At 50.2% G+C, this 22,898-nt stretch overlaps 1 protein-coding gene across 2 annotated transcripts in view; it reads right to left on the reverse strand.

Annotated features, from left to right (window-relative positions):
• Positions 1-526: 526 nt before the first annotated feature.
• Positions 527-22,898, reverse strand: part of TASOR2 (transcription activation suppressor family member 2) — a 65,122-nt gene continuing 42,750 nt past the window's right edge. For both annotated transcript variants that reach the window (XM_032881655.1, XM_032881656.1), the window contains 8 exons: positions 20,383-21,262; positions 18,345-18,774; positions 11,098-14,898; positions 5,232-5,357; positions 4,487-4,640; positions 3,671-3,776; positions 1,261-1,442; positions 527-831 (listed from right to left, as the gene is read on the reverse strand). In XM_032881655.1, coding sequence (XP_032737546.1) covers positions 713-831; positions 1,261-1,442; positions 3,671-3,776; positions 4,487-4,640; positions 5,232-5,357; positions 11,098-14,898; positions 18,345-18,774; positions 20,383-21,262 — 5,798 coding nt within the window. In that variant the 3' untranslated portion in view covers positions 527-712. The remainder of the gene's footprint in view (positions 832-1,260; positions 1,443-3,670; positions 3,777-4,486; positions 4,641-5,231; positions 5,358-11,097; positions 14,899-18,344; positions 18,775-20,382; positions 21,263-22,898) is intronic.

Raw genomic sequence — 22,898 nt, forward strand, 5'->3', positions numbered from 1 at the left:
ACAGGAACATGCAAAAACGAAGCTGTTAAAATAGACTTATTTTTGCTACAACTAAGTAAACATGTTTGTAAGATTCTTTTTCACAGTGAGCTTTTAATTAATAGTTTTGAAGGCTCTCTGTAAAAATGGAAAATAATTTAAACCAATATGACCACTGCAGCCGAACGCTCGTGGACAGCTGGCGTCCCGCTGTGAACGAAGGCCGAGATTTTACAAGGTGTAAAGAAATGAAGGAAAATTAAGTTGGAGAACAGTGATTTTTCAAATATGAGAAAACTGCTGTTTATCTAAAAAGTTTTCAAGTAAGAGGAAACGGAATTGGTTGGTGGCAGCGGCGCAGTCTAGGCCCACTGATCGCCTGGACAAACACAAAATTGATGATTTCATCTTTAAACAGAACAATCAAAAAAGGTTTTTAGAAAAAGGAGGCCGTCTCACGGGGACTTAAGCATGTTCTCTTCCATCCTGGGAAAAGGCGAACCGCAGGTGACGACTGGTGTCCTTCAGAGGAAACGGGCAACTCCGAAGCAGGAGGCCTCTTCCGAAATTCCCACTTAGGCCAAACCGACAGCAATTCCGCCCCAACACAGACCGAAAATTTACAGCATGATGTGGAAGGTGAAGAGCAGTTCGCCAACAACAGCTTTTCTCAGACGCAAATGTCCGTTGTCTGCCATGCCCCGTAAACACAGGAGAGTTCTGGAAGGTGTCCTTACCAGTAGCTGCTCTTAAACGGAGCTGCTATTTTTGGTATGTTTTCAATGAAGTTATTTACATCTGTAACAAGGATGCCACCATTTTCAAAGACTTCTCTGGAAACAGTTGGCTTTTCTGTGAAGAGAAAAAAAAACCACCTTTTTTGGTGAAAAATTCTTTGATGTATTTGATGTATACTTTTGAAGCATCAGAACTTTTATTTAAAAAAACAATAATGAACTTTCATGGAACTGCATTTAATCCATGGAGGGAGAGGAGGGGAGGAGCGGCCCCTGGGAGGAAGGTGTGGGGCTTAGGGAGCAGGCGCCAGGCGTAGGGCCAGGGAGGCCGAACAGCTGCGGAACCGCCCGCCTTCCGGAGCCGAGGAGCTGCGTCACCCTCACCGGAAACCCGTCAGTACGCGCGAGGGGGGCTGTGCGCTGGGCCTGGGCCGCCGCGTCTACGAGAACATGGCAGGCAAACACCGGGTGGGCACGGATCTCCGGCCTCCGAGCTCCGTGCGCAGACGTTTCTAGAGTAGCCAACCAAAGGCCGTGCGTCTACCTGTTAGGAAGACCGCGAACCGGGCGTGGACGTGCTGGACTTGCAGGTTTAGCAGGCATTTTAAATGTTCCGCTTTCGTGGGTGCTCGGGAGTCACACTGGTGGTAAGGAAGTGGTTCGATGAGATTCGCGCTCTGACAGGATTTCAGGATTAAGTTCTTCCTGCGTGCGACCGAGTCCACTCTGCAACAGACACGGAAACGCGAACCAAATTCAGGTTCAGTATGAACTTGAGGTTTACTTTTCCCCGTATCTTAATTTTTAGCTGTTTTACTCCTCCACTTCCTGCCTGCACCATACTTAACAGTTCAACCTCTTGCCTTAAAGCCCTCAGAACTCCTGCGCTGCTGCTAACCTCTGTTCTTCCCCACGACACACCTGGCCTCACAGACGTCACCATCGTCCTGTCCGCTTCCCTCAAAACACTGCTCGCTGACTCCCTCTGGCGACGCAGGTTTTTACAGAGTACAAGCCTCATGCCAAGCAAGAGGGACATGGACCTGTTCGTGCAGCCATGCGGCTTGGCCAGCCTTGGGCCATTCCTAGTGGGCCTCTGGATGCACGCTTTACCCTACACCAATGCCTCCAAACCCGTTCTGCGGTCACCACGCTCTTAGATCAACAGCTTCACTGAGGAAATTCCCGCTGCTACATAATTGTCATTTCTCACCTCCCTTAAAATCTTTTTTTTTTTTTAAGATTCTTTTTAGAGCACGTGCATGCATGCGCCGGTGCAAGGGGCAGCAGGAGGGAGAGAGAAACTTGAATGGATTCTGTGCTCAGCACAGACCCCAAGGTGAGGCTCGATCGCCCGACCCCAAGATCACGACCAGACCTGAAATCGAGTCAGACGTTTAGCCGACTGAGCCGCGCAGATGCCCTATGATCTCCCTTAAAATCTTGCAACTACCTCTTTCCTTCCTCTTTTAGTGGAAAACACTTAACCTGTAAATGTCCCTCCATCTGCTCTCCTGTCCTCCGTCGGCCTCTCCTGTCCACTGAAGGAAAGCAGACTCCCCCAGATCCCCGCACTCCAGGGACGAGCACTGTCTGGGGCACTGGGCTGCATTTTCCCCTTCGTACACGCAGATCTATGTGACTGGCATCACACTGCATGCTTTTATACATATATTTTAAAATTTGTTATAAAATTAGATACGTAGGGAATCCATGTATCTGTCGTATTTGCCTAGAAATAGATCGGAGGCTGGTTTTGTAGTTACTGATAATCACCCGTGGCTATAAATATCTTTTAGAAACAGCAGTTTCTAAAAGCTAGGGGTGTTTTTGGTTTTAAGTTTTAGATAAATGTCTCCAGAGGCCACAGGATAGGATGTTTTCGGTTGAGTTCCTACTACACTCGCTCTCAAATGTGAGTCTGGTACCATCTGGAGGGCCTGTTAACGGGGCCAGCAGCAGCGTACCTATTCGTTTACTTAAAGTCCTCTGAATGTGAAATTAATGGATACTTGCCAGTTTTATAGGTGTACCGTGGTACCTTGGAGCTTTATTCATGAACTTGAACCTTTCCTCTGAAGTGCTGGCTGGCCACCGCCTCAGAAACTCCCAGTGGGCCTCTGCCATCCTCTGCACCACCCCCCAGCTCAACCCGGGCAAATCCTCCCAGACGTGACAGCATCAGCTCTGAGGTCCACTCGGACCTCCTGGCTTGCTTTTTCTCCCACACTGGTTCTAGGTATTGCCTCTCCCAGACCTCTGCTCTTGGCCACGTCCCTTTTGAGATCTCAGGGTCAGGCCTACGTTTGTCCTTGGGAGGGAGATAGGAGAGAGCAGTCATGTTAGAGGTGACCATTCTGGGCTCAGAGCCCAGCATCACAACTCCTTGTCTGACCTGGATCAGCTCTGTCGTCCCCATACTTCAACTTCCCCATCGTGACAGCGGGTTTTTACTGTCGGTCTCTGCCGTAGGAGGCCAGGCAGGGGCTGCCTGACAGGGGCTGCCAGTCACTTCTCGGGGGGCTTGTCAATCTCGCGGCCCCACACCATGTCCGCTCCCGTCCTCGCCTCACTGCAGCCCGGGGCACCTACACACCCCAGGTCTCTTCAGCCAGGCAATCGATTAAAAAATACTTCGGCAAAATCCAGCTGCACGTTGCTTACTTAGGGGTAAAACATTCTGATCTCAACGCTTCCATCCCTGTAACTGTGGCCAGCCCCAGCCCGCAGGTCTAGTGCTGCGTTCCCTCTGGTTCACGCTAGGAGAGCCAGAGCTTCAGCGGACCGACACTTCGGGACTCGGCAAGGGCCTCAGACTCGCAGTGGGGGCTCCAGCCCCAGCCCACACGCCTTCCCCGTCAGCCCTGCGACCGCAAATGCTGGAACCCACCTGTGCACCTGCCCCCGGGCCCCAGGGGGAAGCACAAAGGCAGCCCCGCACCCCAAGGCCTCACCTGGTGTCTTCTCTCAGCTTCTTGTTTTCCCTGTGGTGAAGCAGCCACTTCCACCTCCCGTTTCTGTTCAGCTTCTCCAGGGTCCTGACCACGTCCTTCAGCTGAGCTGCAGACAGAAGAGACGAGGTCTGGTCCGAGGCCGGGAACGGGGACTCACGGGGAGGCAGAGCGCACCAGCCCTGCTGCCCGTCAGCTGCCCCAACCCCGGGACACCTGTCGCGTTCATGTGACCAGCGGGAAGTCCAGCGGCCACAGAAGACACCGGTCTAGCCTGCAAAACCTGCCAACTCTGGTCTCCACACGGAACTCACGCTTGTGGGGTCCACACGCCTTCTCTGAGCCAGGAGCGGCGTGTGCAGGGAGCTGCACCGTGACATCAGCGCGGCAGGTGTGATCACCCGTATAATTAGCACCCGCCGGGGGCTGCGCTACCCTCCTCCTTGCCTAACCGCTGCCCAGAGAGAAGGGAATTAGGTGTTCTTGTTTCTGATTTCCAGAACATCACCAAGACGGCGGCAGAGAGGGCCGTGGGGCAGGCGCCCGAGCCGAGGAACCGAGGAGCCCGTGGGTGCCGCAGGCGATCACGTGACACCCGGGAGGCTCAGGGCACGTGCCTGGGGAGGCTCACGACGCGATCCAGACGCAAACTGCTTAGCAGGGCAAGCAGCAAAAATGAAGGCCTCAAAAGGTGGTGGTTGATACTGCTTTTGAGTTCATTTCTTTTTGAGATGAAGTAGTGTTTGGGCCACTGGGTGAAGAGCAACGGATGTGCTGGATTTCAGAGACAGAAACAAGGAAGGAAAATAAAAGACCGACCTAATGTCACGGTTTCTAGGATCTTGTCGTCCGAGACCACGAAGCCGCCCGTCTGGAGGAGCTCCTGGTAGGTGTGCTCGAGCACGTCCTCGGGGCCGTCCACTCCCGCGAAGAGGACGCTGGGGAAGTGCTTCAGCTTCAGCAGGAAGGGGATCTGCAAACACGACAGGATCCGCGGGGAAGAGGGCTTGGCGGGGTCCCCTTTAGCCAACGGGCTCAAGATTCAGTTAACTTGGATGACGGCAAACTCTGCGACCCCGTCCAAAGCCCACCAGCACCTCAAGGAACCCGGACTCCGCAAACTCCCTAGAACTCGTGCGTTACCAGTGGCCTCTCGAACCCAGGCTGGAGACCCTGAGTGAGGGCAGAGCGCGGCTCAGCCGCGGGGCCTGTGATGCGGCGAAGCAGGCGACAGGCTCCGCTCCCGCCCGGACGGCAGCCCGGCCTGGGCCTCGGGGGAGGCGTCTGCTTTCATTCGACATAAATACCCTCACGCTGCAGAAAACTTTCACAAGGCCTTTGAAAGCAACGTTTGCTACCGTTAGGTGTGAAGAGCTGCAGGTTTGTATCTCGGCCGAGGAAATGTCCCCAGACTCCCTCTCTTCAGGGCTCGTCCCTAGCTCGGAGCCGTGACGTGCCCCACAAATGCCTCGCTATGGACCCTGGCCTGCGGGACGCCCCCTCGGGACACCCCAGAAAATGCCAGGGACACCCTCCTTCGTAAGAAACAGACGGCCGGACGTACCTGGTGCAGGCGCGACGCGGTATCCTCGTTTCTGATGAGGACCAGGAGCGTGTCATTCTCTCTGTGGACGGCCTGACAGAAATGCTGAGGTTCAATTTCCGTGTGGCCCCCTTTCCTCAGGACGCTCTGGAAGAGGTGCGGACGGCATTACTGCAGGAGGGCGCTGGCACACAGTCCCTCCCAGTTCCCTCGGCACCTCGCAAGCACGTCCCATTCACTCAACTGTCCCAGCGGGCGGCGGCGGCGGCAGCCAGTCCTGCTTCCAAGTGAGCTTTCACGTGTCAAACACGTGGCTCCTGGGCACTGCCACCAGCTGACTGAGCGGTCGTTTCAAAGGCCAAGCACTTTGTAATCGACCCCGTATGCCCATGAAGTGGCCGAGGCAGACTCCCCGGTGCACAGACATGGGGCTCTCGTCTGGCCTGTGGCAGCGAGGTGCCCTGTGGACGGCAGACATTCACTCTAAAAACGTCACCTCCGGTCAAAAAGTTTCTAGAACTTTTGGAATCCACGTGACAGCTCTGTGTCACGTGGAGTGCCATGAACAGCTGTGGCACGAGCCCCTGGGGGCGGCGGGGAGAGGCGGCTGGCCGCCCGCCTGTCGCCGGCCTGACTGGTGGCCTCAGCACGTTAGCAGAGACACAGTCCTTCCCTCTGTCCCCTTTCGTGATGCCTCCGTTGCTTCCGTCTGAAGGGTTCTGGAGGTTTCCGCCGCACTCCCTGATGTTCCTCCTTGCCGGGGGAACACGGTGTCAGACCACACTTGTCACTCCCTTTGTGGAAGTACCGTGTCACCTCCCCTGGACTCAACACGACTCAAACTTGATTATTTCACTTCTTCGCTCAAACACATGGCAACATATCTTCAAAGAAACTCCTCCAGATCTTTTAACAAAGAGCCCGCTGAAACATTTTAAATATAAATCTTCAGCTCTGACTTAATTTAGCAATAAACTACGTGAATGAATACATTTTCTGAGACGGTCAACACCCTTGCCACGTGCCTGCAGTCACAGCGGACCTCCCGCAGCGTCATCTCACAGAGAGGTGGGGCCTGACTTCCTGTCTCCCCTGAATGCCTCCGGCCTCTCCGGGACGCAAAACTTGTCCAGGGTGGTTTTTAAAAATACTTTGCTCTAGATTACCTTGCTAGTTCTTTATTCCAAAGCTGATTTTATACCGGGTCCCCTTCTCACTTGAAGATTACTTTTTTTTTTAAGATTTTATTTATTTATTTGACAGACAGAGATCACAAATAGGCAGAAAGAGGGGGAAGAAGGCTCCCTGCTGAGCAGGGAGCCCGATGCGGGGCTCAATCCCAGGACCCTGAGATCATGACCCGAGCTGAAGGCAGAGGCTTAACCCACTGAGCCCCCAGGCGTCCCCTGAAGTGACTTTCACCTTTGCACAAACTTTGTTATTTTGTGTCGTAAGCAGCAGCCACAGGATAAACAGGGTCGTGAGGCACCCCAGGTCCCGCCACTGTGCGAACGGAGCCCGGCGATCCCGCTCCCTGTCCCGCGCGGGATCCCGCACCCCCTCGCTCTGTCGGGGCGTGAACGGCTCGGAAACACCTGGTGTTTCGCTCACTGTGGCTTTGATGCTACGGAGTTGACCCTGGACGTATTTCAGCACCGGTCAAGGCACAGTACATGTCATCAGCCAAACAAAATTAACTTCAGTTCAAGGCAAAAAAAACCCAATTCATTTTTAAGTTACTTTCAGAGGCCAAGCACTTAAAAACACGCTTCACTGTTTCTGACTCCACGGCATACCACAGCGGCACGGAGACTGGAACAAAGACCAACCTTGGAAAACCGAAGGATCCTTGATGGGAAGTAAGAATCTGACTTTCAATAATCTAAAATCATTTCAATGGCACAAAATAGGAGCCATGGGCCATCGCAGAGTAGACAACGTGTTTGACCGCAGCGTCCCGCGCCAGCCCCTCAGTGGTCATGTTTCCAGTCCTTTCCCCACACTGCAGCCAGAGTTCGCTCTCCAACATGAACAGGACGTTATTTTCCTGTAACAAGTATTGTTCAGGGCCTCCCCACCGACCTCAGGCGAGGCTCAGGGCCTCGGGACCTGCAGCCCGTGCACACCTCCAGCCACAGCTCCAGACAGCGGGCGTGATGCCCCCGCACCGCCGGCCGCGCGCCGCCCACTGCCCCCCGCCTGCCCCACAAAGGCCCACAGGGCCACCAGGCAGCTGCCACCAGGTCGCCTTCCAGAGCCTCACACTCGCAGAACTGGCCTCCCCTACCGCGCCCTGCCACGGTGACGGTCACAAACACCTCCTGATGTTTACTGTTAGTAATTCAGCATGCGTGGGTTTGCCAAGCGACACTTAATGACAAGACAGATACTCTGGACTCCTCGGAGGTGCTGACATAAGCGAACTCTGAAACAAATCTAGGCAAACGTTTAGAACGACGACACTTATGGAGTCTGGCTGTCCACACCTCGTACCAGAGGCCAGCATCGCCACCTTAAGAAAAAGGCCCTGACCTTCCTGACTAGGCCTCTGCCCCCACATCAGCGCCCGAGTCCCTGCCCTGGCCGAGGCCCGTCCCGGCCTGCTGATCTGGCGCTGATTTGGCTGCTTTTATCGGTGTTCGGCAGTTTTCGTTAGTTTACACGACAGTTTACACTGGCTGCAAGGATCAGGACAGGAACGCACCGATTTCCCTCCCCCACACGCCGGGACTCGAGAGAGCGTGTACGAAGGACTGCTGTCCTTTGAACCAGCTTCTGCTGCGAGTGAGGAGGGCTGAGGGAGGCGGTGTGTTTGGGGACCGCTTTGGGTGGGTGCCCCAGGCCGTGAAGAGGGGGGCGTTGGGGGCAGTGGGGGGCGAGGTGCAGGTCAGCAGGGGGAGTAGCCGCAGGGTGGCGGACGTGTCTGGGATGACGGGAGCCGGCTTTCTGATGCAGGGGGTGAGCTGCTCCTCCGGCAAAGGGAGCCAAGACAAGCCTCCTGGTGCTGGACTGGACCCGGGGATGCAGGTGCACGCGTTTCAGTTTTGTGAACACATCCACAGCTTTCCTGCTGCTGGGAGGGCCGAGAGGCAGTGACACCTAGTGCCACGGGGTTCACCCAGGGCCCAGCTACTGACTCCGGATGCTGTTCCTCCCGTAAAAGAATCCACACTCCGTAGGGAAATGGCAGATTTTAAGGCTGGGCCAAGGAAGGCAGGAGGTCAATCTGAACATCGAGTCGTACCACAAAGGAAGAAAGGATAAAGATCCAAACAATGATGGGGACTTGCCAGAAGGACACAGAAGTCCCTATGAAGGGCTCCCACTGGCTGGGTCTGGGGCAATCTGGGCATTACCATAAATAGTGAAGGACCCAAATACTGTTAAAATGTCCATATGACCCAAAGCCATCTACACATTTAATTCAATCCTTATCAAATACCAACAGCGTTGCTCCCAGAACTCCAACGAAGAACCACGGAGCCACAGAAGACCTTAACAGCCAAAAGCGATCTTGAAAAGGAAAAACAAAGCGGGAGGCATCACAATTCCAGATTTCAAGTTACATTACAAAACAGCAGTGATTAAAACAACAGAACACTGGCACAAAAACCGACGCACAGATCAACGGAATAGGATAGAAAACCCAGAAATAAACCTACAACTATATAATCAATCAATCTTCGACGAAGCAGGAAAGAATATTCAGTGGGAAAAAGTCTCTTCAACAAATGGTGCTGGGAAAACTGGACCGCCATATGCAGAAGAATGAACTGGACCACTTTCTTACACCACACACGCAAACACATTCCAAATGGATTAAAGACCTAAATATGAGACCTTCTGAAACAGAAGAAAAAAAGAAAAAAGAGAGAAAGAAAACCTAGAAGCAAGCACAGGCAGTAACCTCTTTCACATCAGTCATAACTTCTTCATAGACACATCTCCTGCGTCATGGGAAACAAAAGCAAAAACAAACTATTTTGACTACCTCAAGATAAAAAGCTTCTGGACAATGAAAGAAACAATCAACAAAACTAAAAGGCAACCTACTCAATGGGAGAAAATACTTGCAAATGACATCTCTGACAAAGGGCTAGTATCCAAAATATATAAAGAACTTCTCAAACTCAACACTCCAAAAAAACAAATAATCCAAGTATAAAATGGTCAGAAAGTATAAACAATAATTTCCCCAAAGACCTACAGAGCCGGCAGACCCATGAAAAGATGCTCAACATGACCCGCCATCAGGGCAAGGCAAATCAGAACAAGGAGATGCCACCTCACACGCGCCAGAATGGCTGAACTCAACAACACAAGAGGGGTGACTGGCTGGCTCAGCAGGAGGACTGTGCAACTCTTGACCTTGGGGTTGCGAGTTTGAACCCCTTATTGGGTGTTGAGATTAATTAAATTAATAATAATAAAAACCTTAAAAAATAACCCCACAAGAAAAAAGTGCCGGCGAGGATGTGGAGAAAGGGGAGCCCTCGTGCCCTGCTGGTGGGAACGCAAACTGGAGCAGCCACTCCGGAAGACAGTAAGGAGGCTCCGTAGACAGTTCGAGCTAGGACTGCCCTCCGATCCAGCAATCTCACCACTGGGTATTAACCTACAGAACACAAACCCACTAAGTCAAAGGGACACGTGCACCCTATGTTTACTGCGCCATTATCTCCAACAGCCAAATTCCAAAGCAGCGCAAGCATCCGGGGACCGGTGAACGGGTGAAGGGCTGTGTGGACACACGTCACAGGTGTACGACTCCACCGTGCAATCTGGCCACGGTCACGACGCGGGGGAGCCTGAGGCTGTTACGCTGAGTGAAGCGAATCCATCCGAGAAGTAGCAGCAGCTCAGGATCTCACTCATATGTGGGGTTTAAGAAACAAAACAAACATGGAAAGGAAAAAAAAAGAGAGAAACAAACCAAGAAACAGACTCTGAGCTGCAGGGAACACACTCCTGGTGGCCGGCGGGGAAGGCTGGGAGGTGGGGTTAGGGAGCACACCTGCGACACCTAGGACACCTGCGATGGACACACACGAGGGCCTGGACGGTAACTCCGAGTAAACGAACGTGGAGCGCGGGTCCGCGGGGTATCAATAAGCAAGTGGGGGAGACGGGAAAGCTCTCCCCTGCATACCGCCCACTAATAACGTGCGAGGAAGATGGAATTCGACCCCCACCATATTAGCAGCTGCTTTAGGCAAGAATCGTCAATGGTATTAACCCAAGGGGGTGAAAGTCCGATGAAGAATAGGGTATTTATATATATCCTAGTCTACCTCCCCACCCGCAAATAATCATTAGTAATTATGAATAAATGATAAATTTATATTATTATACCATTAATATATTATTATAAACAATACTTCCCTTATAATTAATTAACGTAAAGTTATTTATGAACTTTACATTGGAGGCGGAGGAACCTGGCAGGAACCATCTTCACACGAAAGACAGGACTACACCGCGATGGGACAAGTCAGCGGCGTGTGCCGCCTCCTACGACGCACTGAGGAGAACAGCGTCGTGGCTGTTTTCACCTAAAATGCATAAATCCCGCAGCAACAGGAGATGCCCGCGAAGCAAAGCAAACTCTCACGTCACTGGCCTACACTGTTCCACACTGTCCAGGTCAGAAGAGATCACAAGGGAAACGGAGAGACACGACAAGCACAGGTGACGCGGGCGCCGGGCCAACAGGGGGCCCGGGACCTCTGCGGCGGAGCAGCCAGTGTGCGGGTGAGGACGGGGCTGTCAGACCCCAAGGCCCCTTCCTGTCACTTCTCTCTGGAGCCAAGCATGCGGACCCGTGAGCTCTGAGACCACGTCGGACGGCGACGGGGGTCGCGCGCGCTCGAGGCGACGGGCACCGTACCTTTGTTCTCACAGAGAACGACGGGTCTTCGGTCTCCGCGAGGTAGAAGAGGCAGGGGCTCCGACAGGCCGCCTTGACCACGCTCATCAGTCTGACGTGCAGGCTGGCGCACAGGTCCGCGACCAGGTCCTCGTAGGAGGCCGCCTGCGGGAAGGCGGCGCGCGGCCCGCGAGGGGCGGCCTCCCCGGGGGCCCCGCCGCACTCCCTGTCCGGGAAAAGCGCCGGCCCGCTATTCGCCACCACCTTGTTGAACTCGGCGTACTCGCTGAGGATAAGTGAAATATCGTTCCGGGATTCTCTGAAACTGGTGTTGTACCTCAGCCTGTTGAGGTGGAACGAAGCCGCCTGGTTTCTCTCGGAATCTGCCCGCGGCTTTCTACCGGGGCCGCCGCCCTCCCTCCACAAGGAAGAACCGTCCCAACTGTCCGGCGCGCGGCCTCTCCCGCGCGGGCTCTGCTGCCCGGCGCACGAGTGCGCCACCGTTACCACAAGGGGACTCCGGCTCCGGGACGCGAGCTGCAGAGCCGGGGACTCGGGGACTCTTGTCAGAGGGAAAGCTCCAGCACCCATCTGGAGAGGGGCCTCCTTTGCGAAGACACTGGTGGAGGAGGCAGAAGGCTGAGAATCTCGCTTCTTCACCGTTTGTTTTAGCTTATGTGCAAAACGCAGATACTCCAGATCCAAAGTGTTCTGGGTGAGGTCATCGGCCACCTGCCAGGTGTTTGTCCAGGAGCTGAGCAAGCCACACTTTGCAGTGAAATTGGGGTGCCGCCTCAGGCTGTGCAAAGTTCTCGTGGTATCTGTCAGCTCTTTAGTTACGGTGAAATTAGCATAAGTCCTGGGGATGCCGCGGAGGTCTCGGATCTGGATATACGAGGGCACATACCTGTCTTCTTTCTTGAACCCAAAGAGCCAGTGTCTGGGAGCAGTGCCCGTCTCCAGCCCTGGGGCAGGGGGAGAGTAGCCCCACTCTTCATTATCACTGTTGTTTAGGCTCGGGAAAGAGTCATAATCATCTTTCGAAGTATCTTCTTCTTTCTTGGTTTGACTACACCTCAAAGGGCAGGAACTCTCTACCTCTGATTTGGGATTTCTACAGCCCCCGCAAGAGTCCTGATCCGACTCTCCAGAAAGCGGCTCATAGTGGATCTCAGAATTCACACTGACATCCACGTCTCTACCCACGGTCCCCGAGTCCTCCTCGGCTCTGAGCCCCTCACCAGAGCCCTGACTTGCTGTCTGCTCTTCAGAGACTCCACAAACAAGAGGGGCACAAGTCGGGGGAACAACGGTATTTTCACCAGTGACGGCTGTTTTATGGTATGAATCCACAGGTACACACATGGGGAAAAGCCCAGCATCCAGCACATCTTTAGTTTCACACACTGCCCTATCTTGCAGCACATGAACTGTGTCTGGTTTGTCTTCCGGAGATGTGGCGCTAGACTGGGAGTCAACACCTCCTAGATCTGTGGCCTCTTCATGGAACCTGGCCTCAGCATCACTATTCTTAAGCAAACTGGCCATTTTGACCACTGAGATTTCCTGTGTCTGGAGCCCGGTCTCTGTGTCCGTGGGTCTGGGACAGTGGGGTAAGGCAGCCCCATCGGAGGGAAAAGCCAGTCTGGGGCTCTCTGAGTGCCCACGCGTCTGTGTATCAGCCCCGCCAGCTGAGCAAGAGCTCAAGGACCGAGCCTGCAGGTAAAGGCCTTCATCTGTCTTCACACCACCGCTGAAGAGATGATTCCCAGTACTTTCAGGGCCGGTCTGCTCTTTTAGTGCCACATTCACTGTACCACTTGGAGCAGTTGTAGAAACAAATGTGTCCGCCAAAGACTTATTTTCAATCATCTTCGTAGGACTACATGGAGGCTCATTGGTCTCCAAGACAAGAGAACTGAAATTCCTGTTTTGTACGCTAACTGGCTGCAGTGGGTTTCCTGATGGCACCAGTTTTTCTGGAGAAAGCTTGACATCCTCTCCGCATCTGGCCGCTGAGGCAGGCTGGCTCAGCTCCGCAGCACAGAACGGCAGCTTTTCTGAGAAAGAGAAACCCTCGCCATGCTCCCCTGGGCCAATCTCCTCAGTTAGTTCACCAGGCAGGGTCAGACAGCCGTCTCTTCTTTCTGGATGCTTGCTTCCTACGACAGGCATCTCAGCACAGAGCTGCATCTGTTGTACTCCACGTAAGTTATCTTGTCCCACCGGATGAGTAGGACCAACAAAAGAATGTTCTTTCTCCGTCAAGGCCAAGTTTACAGACTCGATCCGGGAGAATCTGTCATTTCCCTCACCCAGTGTACTGGCCAGCTGCAGACCACACAGAGACAAGGCCTGAGGTCGATGTGCTGCTTCGACTGGATCTTGGCGGTCAGGACTGGAAGCTGGTGACACTTCTTCAATTAAAGAAGCAAAAGGAAAGTCTGAGGTGACATTCACCTCCTCTGCGATCCCAAGGGCGCAAGTTTCTTTAGAAAGTATTAAGGTAACGGTTTGTAAATTATCACCTTTTCTCTCCTTACTTTCTAACGCATTCTCAGGCATCGTAGGGAACATGGAGGTATAATTCGCAGAATCTACCTCTGGGTCTTCTAGGAGAGTCACCTCTTCTGGCCCAATGATCTCTTCAGTCGCGTCCTGAAGTTCCAAACTTGCCATGGGGGCCTCCCCTGGTCCCCCGGCCGGGACCTCTTCTCTGGGGCTGGTGGGCGGCGATATCGTGAGAGTGAGGTCGATGTCGGAATCCTCCTCTGAGAACTCCAGGCTGGCCTCCTCTCTGCTCCCCGAGAGGCCGGTTTGTTTGGTAAAGGCAGTACGAAAAGATTCAAAGTTCCTCTGCTCACTCTTCAGCCCGTGCCCGTCACGCACGGGCTCTGAGGAGCCGTCTGCGGTGCCACCCGCCGGCGGAGCGCGGTCACGCGCGGAACCGTGTCCCAAGGCGGCAGAGGTGGCTGGCGAGACCGCGTCTTCCACCTGGGACGGCTCTATGATCTCTTCCGCAGATATGCCAAGGAGACTCGGTGTGTGCAGGAAAAGCTCTTGAGAGGGCTTCGTCTCCTCTCCGGGTGACGGATAATTAGAACCTTCAACGGATGACAACGCCTCCGCCACCACCGAGCTGCCAGATGGAACGGGAATCTCTTTTCGCAGCGAACACATTTCTTCTGCAGGTACCTCTTTGCTGAGTGAGGAGGCGCAAAGGTACTTAGTACCTTTCTGCTTGGACACTGTGGGAGAGGCACCGTCCCTAAGGCCTTGTGTTTGTGCCTTTTCAAAAGCAGATGCAGGACGCCTCAGACTCCCGGCAGGTGACACTGGTGTAATCCACTCCGGATGAAAGGCTGTATTTACGACGTCTGTCTGTACTGGGACGTAGGTATTTTTTTCAAAAGTGAAGGTAACTGGTTCCAGATTAATCATCACATACTCTGGATCATCCTTCCTCTCCAGGGCAGGCTGACAGTCTCCGCTCAGGGGGCCACTCTGCCGGATGAGGCCCTGGAGAGCACTGGGTTCTGTTTGCACCGCTGCATGGAAGACATCCCCCGCACTGTCAAGGGCGCCATAAGCAGATTTCTGACAGATCACTGGCGGACCACCAAGCCCATCGTAAGTCCTGCTGAATGTGGTCTGTGTGACCGTATCGCTGTAAATCACTCCTGTGCTATCAAGTGGCTCAAAGGTTTTGTCTTCGCCAGGAATGGCAGGTCCATTAGTTTGGGTACTTCCAGTACCAGCAAGAACAAGATTGGAAGTCTCCAGCTTATCTGATGGGCCTCGTTCAGCTTCTTTCCCAATAATCTGAAATGACAAAAAGAAAAATCAAGAGTCAAACAGACTCTTTTTTCACGTTTATGTGTGGAGAAGAACAGAGTGGACGAGAATCAGTGTCAGTTTGTTCTTTCGAATCTTCTAATTTCAAAGACTACCACAGGGTAGAAATCAAGCAAATTGCTCTCTTTTTAGGAAAAGAGAGCCCCAAATAGGAATTTTTCTCTAAATAAATATACACACAAATGAGAGCTTCAAACCTTCAACTGCATAGCCTTTTTTTTTTTTCAATTGCCTTTTGGGAAGAAAAGCTGCCAGACCAATGACAGTACAAAGACCTGAAAGTGCAGTCTGTTTGCTAACCACACCGCCTGATGCAGAAATGCAGTACTAGAGAAAACACGACTCAGTTTTAAGTGCTTCTTTTTAAGATTAAAAGATAATTTTTAAAGCCAAGAACTTAAACACCAGCTTTCAATCAGAATAAAATACACTGCCATCTGGAACTTTCCCATGAGGAAAAGTAAATTAGGATCCCTTGTATGAAGGAGGACTGATCGGCAGTTCTTCCGAGGTGTCAACCTCCGTTCTGGCAAATAAAGATCTACTCCTTAGCCATCTTCTTTGCTTGTAACTGGAGGTCAGGTCTCGTTTTAGTGCCTCCTACTCAACTGAACAACAGAAAACAGTGCAGCCTGCACTGCCGAACTGAACCAAAAGGACTGCAGGAAGGATTTAGGTTAAACATTAGCAGAAAATCTCTGGACATTCCAATGACCTCATGAACAGGCTGTTTTAAGGCTGAAGCATGGTCTTGTCCAGAATATGATAAAATGGACTGATCATCACTGACCATACACCTGTAATTTTTGGAACATTATTGGTCACAGATTTCCTGCCACGCCTTCAGGCGATCATGCTGAAAGTCAAGACCTGGGCTTCAAGTCTGTTAAAAAGACCTTCTGTCTTGGGGCGCCTGGGTGGCTCAGTGGGTTAAGCTGCTGCCTTCGGCTCAGGTCATGATCCCAGGGTCCTGGGATCGAGCCCCGCATCTGGCTCTCTACACAGCGGGGAGCCTGCTTCCCTTCCTCTCTCTGCCTGCCTCTCTGCCTACTTGTGATCTCTGCCTGTCAAATAAATAAATAAAATCTTTAAAAAAAAAAAAAAAAAAGACCTTCTATCTTACAGAAAGGCACTGACCCACATACATGGCAGGGTAGAGCGAAGACTCCATTTTAAGAGGAACTGACTGACCAGACACAAAGCACAGGAAAGTCTTGATGGTAAGAGTCATTCTGAAACCTTCCCGTGATCCTTCAGTCACAACGTGGCTGCCAATCTCACCGTGCCTGCAGACTTAGTGAAATGCAAATTGTCACCAGCTTCCTGTGTGTGTACGGACACTATTTAAAAAGATTTTATTTATTTATTTGACAAAGATCACAAGGAGGCAGAGAGGCAGGCAGAGAGAGAGAGGAGGAGGAGGACTCCCTGTTCAGCAGAGAGCCCGATGCGGGGCTCCATACCAGGACCCTGAGATCATGACCTGAACCAAAGGCAGATGCTTAACCCACTGAGGCACCCAGGCGCCCTGATACTTCCTTTTTTTAACTATTGTGAAGTATAATGTGTTTAAACATAAAGAACTTTTTATTTTATTTGGTTCTTTTTATTCATACACAGAATCAAACACATGACTAAGAGCAACATGTCAATGGTCTCTCACACCTGTGGTGCTGGGGTGTTCTGCACACCTAGTACGCCCATGTGGGGAAGGTGCAGGGGATAGTGCCTGTGCACACGCCTTTCAAGTACAGGCATAGTGGCCAAGGAGGTGATGGGAAAAAACTCAAGTATATGTTACAAAAATTAATTTTAATTCTCTTTCTACTTCTTAATACTTGGTTTCACATTTGCAAAAACACCATTTCTAGAATTAGTAATGATGATAGCTAATTACAGATTAAAACAACAAAAAATACTTTATCGGGTAGTAAACAGTCTTCTAAACTTTATTTTCTTATTCTAAGGTAGAGATTCTTTTTTTATTTTTTTAAAAGATTTTATTTATTTATTTATTTGACAGAGAGAGATCACAAGTAGGCAGAGAGGCAGGCAGAGAGAGAGAGGAGGAAGCAGGCTCCCTGCGGAGCAGGTAGCCCAACCTGGGGCTCAATCCCAGGACCCTGGGATCATGACCTGAGCCAAAGGCAAAGGCTTAACCCACTGAGCCACCCAGGCACCCCGAGATTCTTTTTTTAAAAAAGATGTATTTATTTATTCATTTCAGAGAGAGAGCACAAGCAGGGGAACGGGCAGGGGGAGAGAGAAGCAGACTTAGTTTCCTTGATCTGTGAGAGAGGGGCGTGGTCCTTTTGCATCAGGCTGTGTGAGACTGAGCTCATGTGAGCAGAAGGCGCAGACCAGTGTCTGGCTTACAGCACGCCACTGGTTTCATTTCCATAAAGACAAGCATGGCTCTCTGAGGCTTGCCCCTGGACCCGCAATTCCCCAAGTAATCCCAAGTACAGAAATGCTGTTGACTCAATGTTAAACCAAGCACTGCAGGGCCCAAACCACGGCAAAAGTACTCTGGAAGAGAGGGATGCTGAAACCTTAGAGGCCCATGTTTTGTCAGTCCGTTTCCTTACAGACTTTTGACACAACTCTTGTATCTGCTCCAGTTAAAATGTGATGATCTGCTGTTGCTGAACATTAGCTGAGAACCATGGAGCAAACAAAATATATTTTCCATATTTATAAATAGTTACTGACAGACCAAGGGAAGCCTGGCATTGTACTTTTTGTTCCAGCATTTGTTTTCACAAATAATTTTTAAATATTCCATTTCAGTTTGAGGTTTATCAAAGACTTCTAATATTTATTATTGCATTTGATCTTTAAAAACTATTCTACAGTGTCTGAGGGGCTCAGTCAGTGAAGCGTCTGCCTTTGGCTCAGGTTATGATGTCACGATGTCACGGTCCTGGGATCAAACCCTGTGTCAGGCTCCCTGCTCAGTAGCAAGTCTGCTTCTCCCTCTCCCTCTGCACCCCCCCCACCCTGCTCCTGCTCTCCCAAACAAAAAACAAACAAAAAAACTATTCTAAGTAACAACAGGTATTATTTACCTCTTTTAAAGGATAAGACAGTATGCTCAGAGAGAACAAGTAATTTGCCCCAAATTATACTGCTAAGAAGTGATACCATTATGGCTGGCCCCAGACCCATGTGACCCCCATGGTTTGTTTCTACGTCTGCTTCTTCAGTCAGGATGGAGAAAATCTCCACCTGCAGACAATCCAGAGCAACATTTATGGAAACTAAGTTTTTGGTACTATTTATCCTTTACATAGATATAGAGAATCCACCCTCCTAAAAGAAACAATGGCACATTTTGAATGTGATTTTACATCAAGGAAAAAAGAGAAATTTCTTCAAAAATGTCAGCACATAGAGTGTTGGGTTTTACTTACCTCGTTATGACAAGAATAAATGAAATTCTGGCTTTCTGGGGGATCTGGATGACCTTCTCTGGCAAACTTGTCTTTCTGTTCATTCTGTACCCAGAACTCCAAGCCTCCTGCAGGTGGTGGTTTCATGAAGGGAAGCAAAGAGTCCGTGTCGGGGAGGGACACATCGGCAGCATGACCTCTGGGAGTTTCGCTGGTCTCCAACAGAGGGTCTACAGAACATCTTTCCACGCTGGAGGACTCCTCGATTTCACTGAATTCAAAAGACTCTAATGTGCTATTTATAGACACATATTTTGCTGGGTTGCTGTGTTCTACCACTTTTCGGGATGACCGGAGGACTTTGTTGTGGTTGCTGTAAAACAGAGCCACCCACATGTGCAGTAAAAGCTTCACTTCCTCCACGTTGTCAGGCAAGTCAGCGTTCCAGGGCCTGAGATTTTAAAGAAAGAGAAAACATGCAAAAAACTCACTGAAACTGGTGATTTTAATCTTAGTTTTAAAGGTGCTCATTTTTATATTAAAAATACATGAACATGAAATAATGAATAAGATAAAAATGAGGTTAATGTAACAAATAACGACAGTGAATCTAATCCCCTCACTTAACAGAGGCAGAAGAGGGAACTGGAAATCAGAGCTTTGAAAGGTAACTTCTTTTAGATCATAAAACCCTTACGCAGTAGAGCCACGAATGGAGCATAGGTCTCCGGGGTCCTGGTCTATGATTTTTCTTTTACTCCACTCTAACCCTGTCTGGACACAATATACCTATTATGTGAATAATGGCTCCAGCAACCACCCAAATCCTCATTTCTGCCAAGCCTGGCCAACTCATTTCTTTCCTATTTGTGTGTGTCTCTTCTAATAACTGTAAAGTCTAAAAATTAAAATATCTCTATAGGCAATTCAGCAGAACTACACTACTTTCACACGAAAGTCCTGGAAAATCTCCTGAAACCACACAGGGAGAAAACGTCTCTGGCCATTGGCCCAGGAAAAGTGTTAGCAGCACCAACGAGAAGAGTCAGAGGGTCGCAGAGCTGGGCGTCAGTTAAGCAGGATGAAGGTTAAGGAATGACCCCAAGTAGATGGGAACGTTAAATGTGCGCTCCTGTGAGTGCAAGCTGGTAACCAGTGCGTGGACAGAAGTCTGATACGACTTAGTCACTCCTCGGGAACACTCCACAGAGAGGTAACCGAGTGCCATTCCCAGCCGCAAGGCTCCTTGCGAACAGTAACGACTAGCACTTACTAGCAGGCGCCAGTCACTGCGCAAAACCCTCGGGCACACAGCAGCCTGACCTGTAGCTATTACTAATCCGTACTCAAAGGGTTCCCCACGGACGGCCATCCTCCACTGGCATCCCCTGGAAATGTTAGAAATGCAGACTCGCAGGCCCTGTCCCAAACAGACTTGAGTCACAATCTACACCTCAGTAAGGTCCCTAGATAAGCTGTACCCACAGTCACGACCAAGCAGCACAGGAACCTCTTCCAGGTCACAGAAGCCAGGTGAGTGGGAGAACCTACGCGAACCGCCACGTCAGCCCACACTCCAAAGCCTGCGCTTCCAGTCCCTCTGCTGTCCCTGCCTCGCCCCTGAAGGCTTTACAGAACAACCTATGTGAACCTGCTCACTCAGAACCACCTGACCGGCTTAACCAACCAGAAGTAAATCTTGAAATGTTTCTTCCAGAATTCAGTCTGTAAAGTATTTCTCTATCTCACGATTTTACATTAAGATCTCACTTAAATATTGTAATTCAAAGACCACAAAAGCTTATGTAGGAATATCTCGAAATGGAAAGCTGTTCACAGGGCCCATGTCAGCTTGCAAAAGGTCTCCATGGGACCACCGACAGCGGCAAAACCAGCGTCATTTTCTCGGTTGTCAGTAGCCACGCCTGCCTGATACCACTGAGTTACCGGATTCACTACGGTACTTCTCTTCCCCAAGGTCTGACGCAAGGGTTCCTCCCCACTGTGCTCATCTCAACACCAATATCATGTCCACTTCATGGAGCGTCCTCCTACCTACCCATGTAGCGCTCTGATGACGGTCTTCTCCAGGGGGTTGTTGGTATATTTGCTGTCCAAGCTGAATACATATTCCGTGTCACATTTGAAAGTGACCTTATAGGAGCCGTCACAGCTGAACACGGTATGAGAGCAATGGGAGTCTCTCAGGCTGGAGGACAGCAGCCTACTCCTGCGCTTGAGTGCCGGGTCCTCGCACAGCTTCTGCAGCGGGGAGGTGCTCTGCTGGTGCCGGAACGGCATCACTTTCCCCACTGGGGTTCCCGCTTCAGGGCCTTTGGGGCCATTCTTGGCGAAGGCAGGGCTGGGGATCCCTCTCTGCTGTAGATATCTCTTCGAATGCTCTGCAAGGAGCAGGGCATAGGAATGTTCCACAGCAACAAAAGAGCTTTGACTTGCATCATGAGTTTCTAGTGTCTCCTCAGGAAGGGCTGATGGGACTGTCACGGGGGACGGACTGGCGGGAGCCAAGCTCTCCTCCTCTTGGCTGACAGGGCAGTCGGACGCTGGACTACTCTTCTTCTCAGAGGCGGGCTTAGGTAACAGTGCACCTTTTTGATTTTTAACTCCTCTGTGATACTCATGGTCAGATGTACCACGTACAGAATGTTCTTTAGAAAGCAAAGCATCGTTTTGCGGTGATTCAGAGGAGCAGGGCAAGTGTCTGGGCTCAGACGGTGGCGTGGCAGAAGTAGCGGCACTCAGTGCTAGGTCAGCTAGCATATTCAGGGCTTGGGAGTCACAGGTGACCATGGAGTTCTCAGGCAGATCTCTCGGAGCCACTGAGCTGTCCTCCATCGGAGCTGCCTCGGTGCTAGTAACATCCTCCCGGCCAACTGACGAGATTTCTGATGGAAGCTGTGAGCCAGCTTCTCCTTTTGCTTCAGTATAAAAGGAAAAGACATGTAACATTTGATGGCCATATACTTTCTCCGCTATATTACTACTATGGCTTAGTGAAAATCAGGGTTAAGTCAAGTCAATATATTCAAGAACCACCTCTGGATAGGTTACACAGATTATATGTTGAGATTTTACTATCAGACAGGTTTCTTCCAACGGCCAGTTCTAATGTAATGTATTTACCACGGGAACAAATCTTAAGGACTGTGCATATTGATTTAAAAAGAAATCACCTTCCGAAAGGCAGGTGCTGAACTACATACAAAGTACACTGCTCAGCTAGAGAAATATACAGAGGGGAAAAAAAAAGAAGAAAAAACAAGAGGCCTGTCCTTAGAGAGCTTACAATGTAATGAGAACATAAGAATTTCTAAGTTTGAACTGTATAATATCGTATGTTAACACACTTTCAGAAAGCGTGCCCCTTAACAAGTGCTGTTAGAGAAATCACCTAAGTTCAAACTAGAAACAACTTTTCACCATATTGATGTTTCATTAGAGCATGTAATGACACAAATAAAAAAATCAGAAGAGTCGTAAGATCATTCATTCAGAATCACTGATTTCATCACCTAAAACTTTAATTTCTGTACTGAAAATATTTCCTCCCCACTGTCTGCAAATAGCAAATCTCCTTGTCTATCGATAATTCTCCTTCCTGCAGGTGATCCAATCCACCCACCTGCCTTTGAGCAGAAAGCCAGCCTTCTACAGGGGCCTACTTGCATTCTCAGGAAGTCAGTCCGGCCTCCTGAGACGCTGCTATCATGAAGGACAAAGTTCACAACAACACTAGGCATCGATTCCCTGCAGCCCGTGCACAGACAGGAAAGCCAACTGTGTTCTTCTTTATAACATCGGCAGCACGTCGGAAATGAATTATTAACCTGCCTACAAAGGCCAATGACTAATCCATTTAAAGAGAAAACCCTGGCCTGTGAGGTCATCAAGCAGAATGAGAAGGTGTGTGCGTATGGTGGGAAGGATAAAAGTGATCAACCACTGTCCGCTTATGTAAAACAGCAAAACTCAACGGGATTACATAGAAAAGAATGACCCAAAGCAGAGAATCACCTCACCAGCCCACGGATCTACTAGAAACATAAAATCCATTTTGTGATCTGATGTGTTTATTCACACTCATCACATTCCATTGTCGTCAATATTATGGCTCCTCCACGGGGTATCATGTATGAATAAAGCCTGATATAAAGAACACCACACTGAAGAAAAAGGCTTCATTTTAACAAATGTGTGTCTCAGGTCAATCACGGAATTACTGACTTCTTAGAAGTTCTCAATCAGTTAAAAACAGAATACTGATCATCTCTTTTTAAAAATACAAGACAACACCAAATAAAATATATAAAAAATTCAGAGTTTAATAAAGAAAAGCTATGCTAAAAACTTTAAAAAGGGCAGAAAACCATTTGTTTCAGTAACAAAAATGAGCTTTCTCTAAATTCTGTACTTGAAGTATCAGAAATGAAACAGATTAGTACAGGTGACTAAGAAATAAAAGAAAAATTAAGGTATTTAAAAGGTGGCAATCTTAACATTTTAACTCAGAATGTGGCTGCACAATAAATACAGACATTTATAATACAAACCAGC

The sequence above is a fragment of the Lontra canadensis genome, unplaced genomic scaffold, assembly GCF_010015895.1.
Source record: "Lontra canadensis isolate GAN:19392208 unplaced genomic scaffold, GSC_riverotter_1.0 scaffold76, whole genome shotgun sequence".
In the NCBI taxonomy this organism is placed as follows: Eukaryota; Metazoa; Chordata; class Mammalia; order Carnivora; family Mustelidae; genus Lontra; species Lontra canadensis.